Raw genomic sequence first — 17832 nt, 5'->3', positions numbered from 1 at the left:
CTATTTAAGTTCAAGCCCATGTCTCACATATATAAACTTTTAATACACATTAATTCCTGTATTTTCATTAAGCTGTGCCATTCCCTACATAAATTTTTTAAAATAAACGTTTTGTAAAAAATAAAATTTAAAAAAAATCATAATTGGTGGTTTACAGCATTTGGGCCAACAACATTTCTTGACTTCAAATGACAATTCAAATTTACTACAGAGAAAAAATACTTTTTCTTTAATAAAAATCACTCATTAAACCCCACAAAATCTGTTCTAAACTTTACACTGCAAATTTTACCTGTTTAAGTCTGTGCTTAAATAGGAAAAAGATAGTCCAACATTGCTTTATTAGCACAGATGATTTTTCTAAGATTAATATAAAACTTAAGCTGTCTTTAGGTAATTTTCAGATCATGCATTTATTCATTGCCTGTACTCCACCGGATTTCCTCTCTGATTTGTAATTTCATGATGTCCCTTCACTGGATGGGACTTTGAGGACATAAGTGATCCCTTTTCTCAGTACTCTGCACTTTGCCAGGTGTTAAATGGAATGACTACAAAGTCCACACATCATCAGGACAGTTTGGATATCTCAATTTCCAACAGAAAGAAACCCATGGAACAGATAACCCTGGAGGACATCTAAACTTGAGACAGCCTGAAACTTGAGTGAATCCTGAGCTTTTGCAAATGTCCCTTTGCAAATGAGCCATGCACAAGTATTCTGTGCAGTAAGGCAGAGAAAACACAAATAATTGGTTTTACTGAGTTAAACTCGTGGTATACATTGAGAACGATGGTGGAATGCTTGATTCTCCAATGGCAATCATCTCATCAGAGTCTCAAACAACTGCTACTACATGAAAAAGTTTATTTTTTTTTTTTTAAGAAGTTTTAAAGGAAAAGGTTTTAAAGTAAGGGATGGGAATAACTTGCACAAGTTTTAGAACAGCTGGCCAAAGCTTGCTCCAAGTAGTCAAAAAGACTTTACAACACTGAGGAAGTTCCAGAAGAGAGTTCTGTGCCAATTCTAAAAAAAGGGTAAACAAACTGACCCTACCATGTCTCCACTCTCAAAAAACATAAATCCTGTTCAAGGACTAGAGAATTCAAATGAGATCAAATTAATGTTGATCAATATTTTTACAAAAAAAGCAGTTTGTTCAAGTAGACAAAGCATCTGCATTTTGCACGCCATTATATTTAAGAAAGTGAAGCAATAGAAAGAAAGTATGAGTTAAGTTAGCTACATCAGTCTCCAGATGCAGTTGTAAACAGGAAATTGTCATTGGGAAGATATGTTTCTAATGTATTCCAGCAGGGTTTATTTCTTAAGCATGACATTATTGAACAATGACCAGGAGAAAAATAATTACTGATAAAATCTGCAGGCAGAAAAAATAAGAGGGGAAAAAAGGGGAGAAATATTACTAATGATCTGAAATCTAAAATCATTCCAGAGGAAGCTTGCAGCCCACAAAGGCTGATGGAGGGGCAAATAACAGAGGTGTTCTCACCAACCACAACACCACAGAGCCTGTGGTGTATCCCAACAGAGCCTGTTTGTTTTCCTACAGACAACTCAGCAAATCCCACACTTGGCAACAAAGTTTGGTTCTTGGGACACTGCCCTGTAAGGAAGGAATTAATGAAGTCTTGATAACATGGCAGGCCTTCCACTATCTGTGGTCCTGCTAATGAAACTAAAACTGGGAAGGTATTTCAAAGAGATCCTTAAGATGACAGCAATGGCTGCACTGCATCAGCTGCTGGTGAGAAAACACTCCAGTTTTATCTTCTGAGGGTTTCAAATGCAGAAGGATGTTGACAAAACAGAGGAAAATATCACAGGATATTTACCAAAGTTAGCAGAGGGCCGAAAAACCCACTTTAAGAAACTCCACCAAATCAAAGACAAGCTAATGGGGAAAGAAACCAATCACAAAAGAACCTTCAATACAGACATCCAGACAAATGAGTTTTTTAATCAAAGGTTTAGTTGGATACAGTGACTGAACAGCACACAAAGATTAATTCAGAAACTCTGTGGCAGTTACTTTCTTAGCGTTTTTCCTGCCCACTCCCTGTCCTGTGCAATAACAGATAACACACAGATACTGATCAGCAATTTCTTCCACATCTGACATTCTCCAGAATGCCAAGTTCAGCCACCTCCCAAACCTCTGTGGAGTTTGAACAGCACATCCCTTCACTGAGTCAGGTATCAGGTAACTTGCTTTTCTCTTTTCTTTATTTCTACTCATTCCTTCTACCTAAGGAGGACCCCGAGGGATCTCTGAACCTGGGAGATGTACAAACATTAAACAAAGTAATAGTTCTATTTCACACAGTAACAAGATTATTTAAGACTGTAAAAATCTGTAGCCTCCCATTGGCATCAAAATGGAAAATGATATAAAATTATAATGAATCACAGCATGGCTTGAGAAGAGACATGATGGGCCAAATTCTTAAGCTGTTAGTTTATACATTTAATGTTCTCAGGCACGAAACCCAGCTTTGGTCCAGCTCAGTGGGATGGGCTAGGTTGTGTTCAACAGCTTTAGAATTAACATTGCGTTTTCACGGCGCCTTTCAGGGAAAGCAACAGACACAAACCTATTTTGTACAGTTTCACTTAGCTTCAAAACTAAAAAAAAAAAAAAAAGAAAAGCCGCCCATGTATTTTGTAATTTATTACAGTAGCAGGGAAAATTGGATACTCTAAGAGTCTTATTAAAATTAAATTTGATGTGTCTATGCATCACATCTTAGCAAACCACAACCAGCAGAAATACTGTGAGGAAAAAAATAATTATGTTTTCAAAATAGCCGGGAACTGTACCTAAAGAAATAATTGTTAAGACAAATTATATAGCTGTAAGTCAATTTAAGCCATGCAATCAAAACTATATGCTTCTCTTTAATATTTACACCTCCCTGCACAATTCAATATTGAATTAAAAGTACTTGGGACATCAAAAGGGAGATGTTCCTGTGATTTGGGTGTTACTCCTCAGCCCAGGGAACAGAGGTTCAACTCCTTCATTTAATGAGGGCTAGCAGAGAGACATCAGACATTGCACTTCACACAGACATCTTAAAAGATCCCTGGTTCAGGGCAAGGTCATTGTATAAACCGGGAAACAGCTTTGTAACCTGGCTTGGAGAAGATACTTTTCCTCCTCTTTTTCATTACAAAATTCATTATAAGGAAAGACACCTGAAAAACACCCAGCAGGTCTTTTTTTTTTTTTTTTTTTTTTTTTTTTTTTGTAGTGTCTACATGTCATCTAATTAGGCATGTTGTGGTCCAAACTCTCATGGACATTTGATGGGGCTATAATGAAATCGTGGCCTCTGAAAAATAGCTGTCAGGAGGAGGAAAAGGATGCAAAGGCCACTGCTATGCAAAATTCAATCTCTCAATAATCATCTGGGTAGGGAAAAAGCCATCCAGAGGTGTATTTCTATGGAATATGTTGTATTTTATTTTCCAAACACACATTGCACTGAGAGGAAGGCTATCCATCTATTATCCACAGTGTAGAAAACAACACAGTGCAGTCTTTTTCCCATCTCTCACTTCCTGAAAGATTTTGTGTGTTTTGTTTGGGGGGCGGACTGCTTTCTTGTTGCTTTGAGATTTTATGGTTGCTATTTTGTTTGGTGCCATAGAGTTTTGCAGATTTGTTAGAGATTTTTGGTGGTGGGTTTTTGGTATTTTTTTTCTGCTTGGTTTTGGTTGATTTTTTGGGGGTGGGGGGGAAGGGTTGGATTTTAGAGTTTTTTGAGAGGCAGAGTAACAGGTATTTTCTTATCCAACTCTTCTCATCTGCCTTGCTTTGGTTTTCAGGATGTTCTTGACTGGTCCTGAACCACAAATTCGGTTTCTGCAGAACTTCAAAGAGAGCAGTCATGGCTGTAAGGCTTGGCTGGAAATCCCTTTATCCCAATATTAAAAGCTTCTCTGCACTCCACCCTCCTCCGTCCTTTGAACAACAAATGACAGTGAGCTCTGACATGGGAGGGAGCTCAGAACAAAATGCACTGATGGTCCTTCCAGGGCAGCAGCAGGACACCATCTCAGCATGTGTGGAAGCGTGTGAACGAGCACTCCTCACTTTGTGTATCCTGAAGGGTCAGGGACATGGTGAAAAATATTTCAAGTGGTTTCATAGTGATTAATTCTGTTTGCATTTTGTCTGGTCATCTCCACTTGCAGAAGAAAAGCAGAAGGAAAAAAGGACAATGATTTGAAAGTTGGGTAAGTGAACAGCCTTAAGTTTGGCCCTCACAAAAACATCCCTTGTGAGACTGTAAAGGAACAGCCCAAAACTCAGGCATTTACTTCTGGTTTCTCCCTCATGCTCCACCATGCAGCTTTCTCACTCCTGCTCTGGTTATGCTGCTCCTTCCACCTGTTCCCACCTCTTCAAACACTTCATAAGAAGGATCAAATTAATTCCTACAGTCTGATCTAGAAGTTATAACCTTCATTAATCAAGGAAAGTAACCATTTAACTTTATAAAATGAAGTGTAATGTGACAACATGTAGAGATTTGAGTACTGTAGGCACCTTTGGATACAGCATCTGGGTACCATGTGCTTTAGGTTTTGTTTCATTCTAGAAATAAGTTTGACTAGAAAACTTGAAGGAAAACATGGTTTGTAATCAATTATGGTAATAGTTCACCTTATCTTACAAATACACACATTTTAAAACATTAGTGTTCAACTTTCTTCTTTCTCCTGCAGTACAGCTCCAAGAACTTGGAAAACACAAGGGGGAATTCCACCTAAACAAAATGGGAGAATCCTCCAGAAAAATTAAAAATAGTTTTTTTCCCAAGCAACTATCTTCTAATTGCAACTGTCCCAGAAAAATTGTCCAGAAAATTTAAAAGTAGTATTTGGGATAAAACTATGATGAAGCACCAAAAAAAAAGTTCGTCCAAGATATTTTCTATTTCTGTAGAACATCAGCTCCACCTGCTGGGAAAAATCAGTTTGTGGAATGGCAGCTGCAGCTTCTGTGCTGGGCAGCCCAAGGCTTTGTGCTGAGTTAAGGGCTTTTGATTTAAAGAAGTGAACAGTTGTACATCAAATCTTGTCTCTGACAAAGTTTGATGACATGAGGGCTTAAGAAAAATGCTTTCTGGTGGCAATATTTCATGGTCTATACATCACTGTAAGCACATAACTTCCAAAGATTATCAGAGCGAGGCATGTCACTTGTAAAAATAGCTCTAAACATTAAGGAAGTGTCAGTTGTTTTCCTGCTAGCTATTAATTTTAATTAAGAACAAATTATGATTAATAACATAGCAATTAAAAGCAAATCCCTATTACAAAAAAAACATAAATATGGCATCACAAGCTACATGCCTTCTCAAAACTCTCCTACGCCCAAAGCCACTTTATATTTCTTCAATATTTCTTTAAATATAAGAAATTACTTTCCAAGCTGTTTTAATTGCTTAAAAATTTTCAATTAGCGTTTTCTAAAAACAAGCTACAGATGTGTGCTTAATAATAAAGTCCAGTACCTCTAGGCTTCTCTTCAAAGAATGCAGATGCACAATGTAAGTCAGTCTCCAAATCAGTATTCAATTAATTGGGGATTGGTTCAAACATAAAAGCCTTTTTATTGCTCTCTGAATTCTGTTCCAAGATATTTCAACTCCTTCCGAAAGCCATCTTTATTTTCTTTGGAAGTTCTCTAACAAACTTGGGATTATGTAAGATCACATGCAATACTTGACATCTAAGCTCTAAAATCCCGAACTTGAAGAAAATAGTGTAATTCTGGCAGCAACTATTTGGACTTCTATCTCCAAGGTGGTTTACTTAGGGAACGGGTGTAAAAGGAGCAGATATCTACACAGCCCAGTGACACACAAATATATACACAGCATTTCTGGCTCTGCCAACACTTCTGAGAGCAGTAATTTGAAATCCTTTTTGGAGCTGCTTTCAGAACAAACTATTTCCATGTCTGAAATCACAAATTCCACCCACCCAAAGCCTCAGTGACCAGTGAGAGCCCAGGCTAAGCTGGGGTTTCACCAGTGAGATAGAGACACTCAGTGCCTGGTTTACTTAGGAGTCCAATAAAACACCATGAAAACAGAAGCCAAACTTCTCCAGAGCAGCACAACTTTGTGGCAGATTTCTGCACAATACTGACTTTGCTCAGGGTATAGGAATTTTATAAAGACAAACTACACAAGGTGCACACAAACCCACACATTTTCTTTCCACTGGTAGAGCACTGCAATGCTTAAAAAAGAGTCATACTTTAGCCTAAAACACTTGAAAATGACTCTGACTAACTGCAGCAGAATAAATCTCTTTGGCATGAAACACTCCAAGAATCGACTAAACAAACCTTTAAAGGCAGCTGCACTGTTTTGGTAGAGTGAAAACAACAGCAAAGAACATGTTTCAACACCTCAATATGATTAGTGATTAATCAATCTAAAGATGGTTTTATCAAGGGAAACCTCAGTCTTAAAAGCTGAGCTACGTTAGTACCTTCGTGTTTCCTTTCTTCATTTTTAAAAATTATGGTAATAACACAATCAAATTTTTCAATATTGATTCCCCATGTTTTCTGCCCACATTAAAGAGATTAGTAAAAGCTGCTTCTAGAGCCAATGAATTCACCTAAAAAACTTACCAAGTGTCTTAGCAAGGAAGAGAGGTTATAATTATATTCCATTTATATTTCATTAAAAATTCTTACCTTTAATTTTCTAACAGCATCTCTTACAACTTCTGTGCCTTTGGGCTGCTCCACTTCCGTGCTGCCAAGAAACTGAAAAGATTGTAATTTGTGAGCAGTAAGTTATGCATTTAAAGGATTAATGAACTCAAGTAATCTTATTTTCCAATTATTTCCAAATAGCATTTTGAAAAGGCAATTGTTTCTGTAGTTGATAAATGAAAAAACTTCACACAGCTGTTTATAATCAAGAAAATAACCAGAATTAAATTATGAACAAATATTAGCATTATCAAAGTTGACTTCAAAAAAAAAAACCTAAAAAAATCTGTAAATTTGAGGTTAAAGTACTTTTTTTCCACAGGGAAATTACCACTTTGGTAATAACTCTATTTAGAAAATAATGAAAAAATGCATAAAAAATACCGATAGAAGATACTTCCCATGCATCAACATGAGCCAGTCATTTGGACTATGCCACTAAAATGTTCATTTAAGAGGTAAGATAAATTAAAATAACTGATTTTCCTCTCAGAACTGCTTGGTATAGTAATTTCATAGATTTACAGGAACTAGGCTTCAACTTATGGAAAACAAGAGTCATATATTTAAGTAATTTCTATTACAGTTCATATTTTCACCAAGTAAGGTTTTAATGAAAACCCACCACATATTTTCATATATAAAGGATAATATTGCATAGGGACCATATAATTTCTTTATTTGTACACTGAAATGGTTTTATGTTCTGTACAATTGTGCTTGCCTTGTACTGTAGTGTTATAAAAGGTGTGATATTCCTGCCTGAAACACATCTCTGTAATACACCAACTCATTTTCAATTGCCAAATTTTCACACTGAAGTACAGTTAAGTCACACCATGTACATAAATAAGCTAAAATAAGGCTAGAAAAAAACACAACCTGCCTTTTTTCTAAAGTACACAGTTTTCTGTGTACCATGACACACAGAGGTACATACAAGTTTTCAGTCCTAGTTGTTTCAAAAGGAACTTAAATTTATAAAGATACAGCTAATTTCAACGGAGTAACTCTGGAAGGTTTAATAGAAATAAAAACTTCAAACATGTTTACTGAAGTCAATGTGCTCAAGGTACTCCTGCAGAGGAACTGTGCAGCTCCACTAATAATGAAGCCTCATTAGACCTCTGCTGCAGACTGAAATATGATGTGCCACCTTGAATACAACAGTGTGTAAATCAAGCCACCACACACATCTGCTGTCAATATTCCCTACTATCACAATTCTCCAGCCACAAGACCAAGGGTTTGGAATAACAAAGCAGAAGCCTCTGCAATTGATTTGATGTCTTTCACGCAGCATCTCTGATGACTTTAAACCAAGGCGATGAGCTTCCCTGGAAAAGTGATAGATGTACAAAATGCATGAAGAGAAGGAAGAATGATTCTTGGACATGATGGATACTGCACATAGCAGAGACAGGAAGGAAAAGGTGAGTGAATATAAGCAAGAAAAAAAGCCAAATTAGTGGGTCAGATCAGATGAGAGCCCCAGAGGAAGGCTGAAACACCGATATGACCAGGTATCTGCACACAACATGTTTATATCCACCACAGCTGGCAGAACACAGAAGAGGCAGAAGTGTAATTGCTGTAAATTTGTGAGCAGGTCGAGGTACGTGATACCCAGAGCAGGAAACCTGCATAACCACAGGAAACAACACTGCAGTGTGGAGCAGGCTCAAGGAGCAGAGCACAGGTCACTGCTGCCCATGGAGGAGTGGAAGCCAGCTGAGACAGAGGCTTCAGCCATGCCTGTGTCCTAATGTTGGTGTTGTTTTCAAACTGGCAGTGCTGGTGTCAGTGCAAGCAGCCTGCTGTTTCTCAATAGAGATTTAGGGCCAGGCCTTGGGTGGAACAGGGTCACACACAGAGCTGTCCCAGGTTATGCTGCCTCACCTGCAGCTACCTCTCCAGAAGGGCACAGGGCTGCCCTACATTTTTTATTTACTTGGTTCCACCCAGATGACCGAACTCTGAGACAGCTAAGAAAGCAATAGAGTCATTTCCCCATAACTCCCCTCCCAGCTCTCTCCTCTGCTTCCCAGTCCAAGAGGGATGAAGGTATCTTGCTGTATCCAGTCAATCCCAGCAGCAGACCAATCTCTCCACAAACAGTACCTTGCACAAATACAGATTTCCCAGGGGCTTGTGCCTCATGCTAATTCACATTACTGCCTCAGAAAATGTAAGCATCAAATTAGGCTTGTGCCACAGCTGGGGAATCTGTTAAATGTCACTGAATTTTAAAGCTCACAGTAATGTTCCCCAAACCAGAAATTACCATTTATGATCGTGGAGGGGAGGGAGAAGTAGACTTCTAAATAGAAAGATAAACTGCTGAAAGCAGTTTAAAAGACTGACAAAACCTGAAGAAAAACTCATTGTGTTTGCTCAATAAGTTATGAAAGAAATAAACAACCCAGACTCAGAGAACACAGCAACCCCATGAGCCTTATATCAGCATTTACAGAACGTAACCCACCAGAAATCTGTAAATCATTCACTGTCTTCCAGATGAGTGCTGGTTTTGACATTAAGCATCACCACTGAAATTTCTATTGCTCTCAGCAGTTTTGAACTGGATGTGAATTTCAAGCTTGTGCATAATAAATCATTAAGCATAGGAAAATACACTAAAACGCATTTAATCCAGATATACAAAGAAGTTTTGGAGCTTAAATACTAATACCAAACAAAAATTACAAGGCCATACTATGGATTGCACTCTTTGTAATTATTTCTATCTCTTTCAATTGCAGTTGTGGGGTTTTTTTTGTTTTTTTTTTTATTCAGGTATGTTCAAATTGCTTACACATTTCATGCTTGACCTCCCTTCTTTATTTCTTGGTAAGAGTAATAAAAGCAAAACTGGCAATTAAGGGCAGATATTCTGAATATTTGTATTAATTGGATTGTTCTATTTGGGGAAAGATATAGAGAGTTTCAGACCAAGAGAGGTTATTTTCTAAGTGTAACAAAAGAATGACTGTGCAATATAGGTTTAACAAACAGCTAATGTTTTAACTGGAGGCTTTTTATCGCTTTTTTTAAGTGCTTGCTTTTTCATCTGCTCTGTACCCTTTCCATGTCATCAATCATCATTTTCTATTTAATATTAGGTACCAATTACTGTGGTATTACTCATGATAGTTAAGCTAAGTAAACACATGTATTTGCAAAGCTGGGGCTTCAGCTGCCAAGGTCACTGTCCGTTTGCACAATCCCTGGCAGAGCAGACATTCTGCCACCAGAATTTCTAAGGGAAGTATCTAACAGCTAACTCACCACCCTCTTGAAATGGGAAGGTGGCCACTTCATTATGGGCTTTTCAGCAGATTTTTCTCACCAAACCTCACACAAACACACAGAACAAATATTTCTGACACCAGGAATTTGGTCCAGCTGTGGCATGAATAGCACAAGTATTCATCATGGAAGAGTTCCTGCAAAAAAATTTCAAAGCAAAAGATGAAGCTTCCCTTTTCAAGCCCAGGCTCCTTTAGGGAGCAAAACTGATCCAGAGTTTTAGATAGGAACTTGGTGAGTCTGTGTTTTTTCTCAGCATTTCAGGTTCCCTTCTGCAACCAGCTCATGCAGAACAACCAGCATATGAAACCTAAGTGGTTCCCGAGAGTGAAGCTAATGCCACTCCTGCACTTAACTGCAGAAGAGAGAAACAGAAAATGAGAGTTTCCCTTTAGATTATTCACTATTAATTCTAAAGGCAAACTAATAAACAAATTAAATGCTTAAGTGTTCTTTACATAAGTAATGTGTTCAAATACATAATACAGCTGGAAAATATTTACATATGACTGTTACATCTATTTACTGTCTGCAACTAGCAAAAAGATTATTCTTCAGGTTGTTGTACTCCATGCATAATAAGCCAATTCAAACAGACGTGATACATCATTTAGGCATGCCACTTGACTCAAATATTTGTGTTGTTTAGTATTAAGAAGTTCATCATGATGACACTGAATTTTCATTGGATACTTGAAGAAGTTGGAAGAAGATGACATTTAATATTTTGTATAACATAAAGCAAGCTAAAGCAATTTTCTTTACCACACATTCTTCACTGCAGTCTGCCATCCTTCCGAGCATACTCCCCACAAAACTGATGAAAGGTTATTTTTCAAATATATTACTAATTGTCATTTCACTTGCAGCTGTCTGTAATCAGAAATAACTTTTATGAAGCCAACAGATCTTATCAGTCAGAACCATTTAAGTGTTCCTTTAAAGTACAGTGATGTTTGCCATCAAGAAAGTGAGCTGCTGGCCAGCCAAATGCAAGACAAACACCTCAGATCAAACTGTTTATATCTAATATTAGCAGACAACCAGATGTGTTCACTCCCCATGCAAAGATTTGCAAGATAATGCAGCTGCAGAGAATTAACAGACACAGTTTCAACATATTAAAATCAACAGATGTTTTATCATTCAGCCCTGTAGTGGCCAGGAGGGCTGTCTTACACAACAAGCTATCAGACAGACCTTTTGTGGGGAATATCTTTTCCAGAGTGTAGGTGAAATTTCCCTATGCATTTAATACAAACAAGACATGTTTTGGTCCAACTCCACTGTGAAATTATTAAACCAACTTTTAGGGTTGTACTTTGGTTGAAGAAACTTTTAAAATCAAAGGTAAATAATCTTTTACTTTGCTGGCTCAATTAAAAGTCAATTCAAACATAAGATGACTTCAGGCACCCAGAATCCTTGGCAGTTCTGCCAAGCCTGCTGCTGTTCTGATGTGCCCAGCAGGTATTAGTAAGGCCAGTGAATTGTTAAGGTTAGCAGTTCACTTTTCTCCCTTGACATTAGCAGGAAACTCCCCAATAATTTTCCCCCCTGTAGCTTAGATTTTGACTCAAGACTTTACTGGTTTGACATGAAAAGCATATCCAGGTGCTTTCCTTCAAAGCTTAGAGGGGAAAACAAAAAACTCCATCCATGCTTAGGAAAAGTTAGTTTTACCAGAGTAAAAAAATTGTGAAACTTGACTCTTTACTAAGAAATAGTTTTAGGTGCACTTCTGAATATTTAATGTAGACTTCCCCTCCTCCAGTAGAGAGCAGTGTAGGATATTTTAATAATAAAACAACATCTGTTTTCCTTTGTCATCACATTTCACTTTAGAAAAACCCCAGTCATTCACAATGCCACATTTCTTTTTTACTCTGAAATTCCTGAATATTAAAGGTTCTCTTTTATGCAGACTTCAATACAATTACACAAAAACAGTACTTACGAAACTCATACAGTAAAGAAATGAAAAACAACAATGCAAAATTACTGGATACCTGCTGCCAGCATTTGACAAATTAGCTCCTTCTACCTCCTCCATTCTACAGGGATGCTGATTTACTGATGAAAGGAAGACAAATGCGTCCACATTGTGCTAACAGCAGAACAATGGTGTGTAAAACAAGAATGAAAGAGAAGTGGGGCCAGTTTTGAACAAATGTCTAAGCTGTCATCCACTCAATAGGCCAGGCAGAGTTTTTGCTCAGCCTTGCCCACGTGAGCCTTCTCCAGCAATGGAACAGCAGAAGGACAACATGGACCAGAAAACAAACATCACTTTGTATTTTGGGTTCCTTCTCTTGCCCCATCCCACAGCCCAGTTCCTCACCTGCAGCAGCTTCCCTGGTTCTCTACAAATACGTGCTTTTGCCAGAGTACACAAATGTTTGGATGTTTCTCCTTTGGGGAGGACTTTTCTAGTTACACCTTAAAAAACAACTACCAGGCAAGATTGCCACTCAAATAAGAGCAGAAATCCAACTCATCCCATGTGAGTATGAGGCAGAAAAGTGGCACAGACATCAGCACATTCCCTGAATATCCCCTGCTTGTCTGACATCTAATGTTCTGCACAAATGGTTCCCCTGACACAGGAAAAAAATTCTGGGCATTTTTTGAGGGAGTTGTTCAAGTACTATTGCATACTACAAACACACAATTAAAAACATTTAAGAAAAGGAAGGGTCATTGAATGGAAATCAAATATTACCAGGTATTTCATCCATCAATAGAAAATATTTACAGCAATTAAGACATGAAGTAAGAAAAATCTATTTAATAAGCTATTGAAATGTTTGGGGAGAAAAAGGGAGTGTTAGAGAAAGGATCATAAAATAATTAAGTTCAAAATGCCACACTGGTTTAATTTGTACTTTCTTGTATTCTCCACAAGTGCAGTAATTAAAAGCTCTCTACCATCAAATGTACTACTAGTCATTTCAGTATTTCAGTCTGGATCTATAAATAAATAATAAAGAACATTATTTGATCATTAAAGCTCAACAGATCTTTAAACAGATGACACAGATAGCAGACATTTCCCTGGAGTAACACACCTCACCTGCATGTGGCTCCTGCCCAAATACCTGGAAACAGGAACAGCTAGGAATATTCTGACAAAGATACCTGAGAAACTGAGGACATGTGGCATCCCTAATCCTGCCTACATCTGTTCTCTAACCCATGTTCAGATACAGTGAGAAGAGAAATTATACAGCTGCTGACTGGAAGAAACCTGTGGTCCAAGTCAGCTGAATCCAGCTTGGTGTAACCCTAAAGGCAAAAGAATGGAATAATTACACCAGGTCACATTCTTCCTCAAGTCCCACTGCAGCCAGAAGGGGAAGTGGCACAGAAAAAGAAAACTACAATAGGAATATACATATTTATTACCAAAATCAGCTTGTTTGCAAGCAGAATGTCAGAAGACTTTAGGACACACTCAGTAAACGATCAAAACTTAAATCTTCTCCTGAGAGATCAGTGTGGTCACATGCTAAGGGAGCTATCAACGAGGATAAAATCAAAAATCAAACCGGATTGCAACACAGCTATCAAAGCTGTGCTCAGCATTAACCCATCTAATCCTAAAGATAAAATAATGCTAATACAGCTAGGACCAACACAAGGAAGATAAGAGAAGGCTAGAATATAGAGAGGGAGCAGAAAAGGTAACACATGTATCTTGTCAAGACTGTCACTACAGAAAACACTTGTTAGCTGGAGCTGATCCTTCACTCCTGCTCTGAGTGAGGAGGCAGCAGCAGGGGGATAATAGGGATATCTCTTAGGGATACTCCAGCTTGGAGCAAAAAAGGCCAGCAAGCTCAAGTCACTTTTAAAAAAGTCTTTAAAAACTTTGATCTATGGGAAAGGGGCTTAAAAAAGAATATTTTGCCAGTGCACAAATGGCAGTGATGCTAATACTAGTAGTATATCATGCTGAAGGCCTGTTTTCCCTTTAATCCCAGGTGCACTTCCCATAGCTGATAAATAAAGTCAAGGATAACATTTGGCAAGTAATAAACAAGGGCAGGAGAAAATGGCAGCAAGAGCAAATTTATCACTGGAAAACATAATTTCTCACCATACATTCCCTGGTTGTTCACACAGGTTCTTTTGATAGCATTCTTTCCTCGTGCATGTTGCAATGTCCTTTAGCCTTCACAGGCAAGAATCCTGTGCTCAGAGGTTAGACAAAATGAAGGAGTAAATGAAAGAATGACACATTTCCGAAATTTATTTACTGTGCCTAAATTTGGACATACTCTGTGTTTCCAGTTTTGGCTTTTACACACATGAACAATTTTTTTTTAATTTTTTTTTCTTTTTTTGGTAGGAGAAACTGTCAGATGCTTTCATGGCACCAGGAGATGTCTGAGTAACCCAAACGCACCATCTGCAAATTATTACTGCTCTTTTGGTCAGTCTTAAAACATAGCACATCTTTAGCTCTGCAAGAATTTTCATTGCTGAACCAATATTCTGTATCAAGATAGGAAAAACTCTTACTACTTGTGTAAAGCCACCACTCTACCCAAACTGAGGCTAAAGTTCATTTTCTGCAGCACTCCCACACAGAAAGGAGAGATGTCCACATCCCCTGGCCCCTCACAAAGCACACACCTCTCCAGTAAAACACTATAATTAAAGGAACAGCAAGATCAGGATCCCAAGTGCTGCTATTCTCACAACCACTTGAACACCCAGCAGAAATCATCCAAAGCCACTGTCCCAGTTTCTGACTACTTTAAAAGTCAGAAATAACTGCTTAATCAACACCTTGGTTTTCACAACCCAACTGCTCCTTTAAATGCAGCACCTACTGGTCAGCTCTCTTAGCATTCTGCAACTATCTCACTTTTTTCATAAAATACACAATGTTAAAGCTTGAACTTTGTTCCCAAGCTCCATCTGTCCTGCTGACTTTTTTTTCCTGTTAGAACTATTAGGCCTATCAAAAAAAACCTCCCCAAAAAGAGTGAAAAATGAACTGAGATGACAAATAACCCTTATGAGGAACCAAGCTATGCTGTCTGGTGTTTGATAACAAAAGCCATCTTAATTCAGAAAACTGGCAAAACCATTCTGCTTCACCAATCAGGTGAAGCTTTCTAAAAGGGGGAGCATTTTGAAGCATTCAGAAGTTCTGGGGTTCACCTTTGAGCCACAGGAGCTACCAGACACCACTCAGAGCGGCTGCTCCTTCCAAGAGATGTTTCCCAGATGAGTTCATTGCTAGCAAGGGCTCTGAGCACAGGCTTCAGATTCTTTCTTTCACAACAACATGTCCAAGAACAGCCAGGAGTTTCCATGTGCCAGTTCAAGGTGGGATTGTGCAATTCTGAGCGTTCAGCTTACAGAAACTGAAGCTGGACACAGAATTATTACAGCCTTCCTCTGCTGAAAGTAAAAAAAAAAAAATCTACAAGTTCTGGAAGGAATTGTGATGGATTTATATACATATATATATGTTACATATACATATAGTAATAAATAAAAATGAAAAAGTATTGAAGTTTCTCTTTTGTACTGGAAAACACTAACAATATCTTATAAAAGCAGAGGTGAAATTCCACAGACATTTCTCATTTTGTGGTTAAAGTTTATTTTGATCTAATTTCTACCTCCCTTGTTCCTGACTAACATAATACTGAACTTGTACTATCACACTTTTGCCATGGCAACATGCAATGACATTACAAACACAGAAACAGGAATTCCCTGTGGGACAAAAAAATCAGAAGTCACAGTTAGGAACAAAATCCTCATTTCAACACAGACAGCCTCAGTAATAGGAACAAATAACTATTGTCCATGATTCTCAGTTTATTAAAGACCTTTTCCAGTTTAATGTGAAATAAGATATTGCCTATTTTAAGGACACTGCATTCCTTCTGAATCAGGACTTTTAATACTGCGAGGCTTACTGCACCATAATTAGAATAAATGACTCCTGATTTAATTCTTGACTCAGAGAATCGATGTGCTGTCAAACAGAGGACAAGCAGCACACCAGAAAAGAGCTGTTCTGAAGAAAGAGCCATGAATGTGTGCAGTAGTGTTGTGCACTAGTGCTTTAGCAGCGTGGAAATATAATGCAATTTTGGTATTCTTTTCAAGGAACCCAAAGTTTGAACATAGTCTCAATTTTTTTTAAGCTATCATTACCAGCGAAGATCATCTGCTCTTTAAATTCTAGTATTATAACTACTTTGTGTGTAGCAAATCATTTAAACATACATTCTGTGGGCAAGATAAGAGACACCACAGGATAGATGCAGGTGCTGAGGAATGTTAAAGGACAGGGACATGAAGTGTGAAACACCTTTGTTGCTGTTTTTCCTGTGCTTGGTTGTTTTTTTTCCTAAACTGGAGCTTTCCTATACTGAGAACCACTAAATTTGTAAAAAAAGAAAAAGCCTACTATTTTATTAGTAAAGTAACTTGAGTGGGAAAATATGTTGAGTCAGTATGCAAAGTGTAATCTGCAATCACATGGATAATCTACAAAAATGTGCTAAATTAAATGCCACAGTCACAGAAAATAATACCATCATTTCAATAAAAGTGGAAAAGATGTCTGCGTTCAACTAAAAAGGAATTTTTTTTCTCTGCCCATAGAAACTACTTTCTAAGCTCCATCTACTTCTTTAACCGTGTTGGTAATTTTATACTAATGACATATATAGACATCTTTCTGAGCTGCTGCATTCACAGAATACCCCCAGAAATTCTCAGAGAATATTTGACTGGGGTAGCCAAGTCAAAATCAAATTAGTTACTAGTGGAAGGAACTAATCCTTCAGAGAGAGAAGTCCATGCAGCAGATGAAAACACATGGGACAAAGCAGAGCAGTAGCTGTGCCCTTAAAAGTGCATCATGTTTGAAGTTCTGAGAAAACATCTTTAAGTGGGTACCTTGGAATAAAAGAAAAAGGACAGGGCAAGCTGCACTGCTTCTGGGTGCTTTGATTATTTGGACCGAAAAGTTTATTTGTTGACTGCAATAGCAACAAGACAGCACAGCTGGGAGGCAAGCTGAAAAAACAACAAACCAAAGAGCAAAGGCTGGAGAGGAAATGGCACTTCAACCACAGCAGTTCAACAGCATTTTCATCTACTACAGGTTCATGACCACAGCACAAGATAAGTTGTTCACAGATTTTTTGGGAATTACATTCTAGATTTTTATGGAAAAACACAAACATGTTAGAAACTGTTCTTTCAAAGGCTGGGCATGAACCCTTAGCATAGCTTTGGCCCACTGTCTGTGGATGTCCTGCTGCACAGAACTCAAACCCTGCTCTGAATCCCTCCTCTCTGATTCCACCACAGATTCTGGAAGCAAGTGCTACACAGGCAATGAGCCTCAACAAGAAAAACACTTCTGACATTGGCTTATCTCTACTGTATCTTTCACTTTTTCTCCAGGGAGCTGCAAGTGTCTTCTCTGTCATGATTTCTGTTTTACAAGATGGTCTATAGTCCCTCCTTTTAATCTGTTCTTTAGAAGAAACTCTTTTTTTCCACACATCTCTCGTGAAAGACAGCTATAAAACAGATGTGATCACTATAATTCAACACCTAGCCTTCAGGCACTTGAATATCGATAAAAGAGGTTTTCAAAATCTGGCTAGGATGAGAGTCATTTATTTTAAAATAATATTTGGAACAGAAAGAACTGTCTCTTTGTGCTATCATTTAACAAATGTGAAGAGCACTATTTAAATAGAGGAAATAT

At 37.9% G+C, this 17832-nt stretch overlaps 1 protein-coding gene across 9 annotated transcripts in view; it reads right to left on the bottom strand.

The window, feature by feature from the left end:
• GULP1 (GULP PTB domain containing engulfment adaptor 1) overlaps positions 1 to 17832 on the bottom strand; it is a 138749-nt gene that overhangs the window by 32082 nt on the left and 88835 nt on the right. For all 9 annotated transcript variants that reach the window (XM_085065972.1, XM_085065970.1, XM_085065975.1 and 6 more), the window contains one exon: positions 6747 to 6818. In XM_085065972.1, coding sequence (XP_084922098.1) covers positions 6747 to 6818 — 72 coding nt within the window. The remainder of the gene's footprint in view (positions 1 to 6746; positions 6819 to 17832) is intronic.

Source organism: Lichenostomus cassidix, chromosome 7 (genome assembly GCF_008360975.1).
Source record: "Lichenostomus cassidix isolate B80296 chromosome 7, HeHo_3.0, whole genome shotgun sequence".
NCBI classification, from domain to species: domain Eukaryota; kingdom Metazoa; phylum Chordata; class Aves; order Passeriformes; family Meliphagidae; genus Lichenostomus; species Lichenostomus cassidix.
Note: the sequence above shows the minus strand (reverse complement) of the source record. Positions and strands in the feature narration are given on the sequence as shown.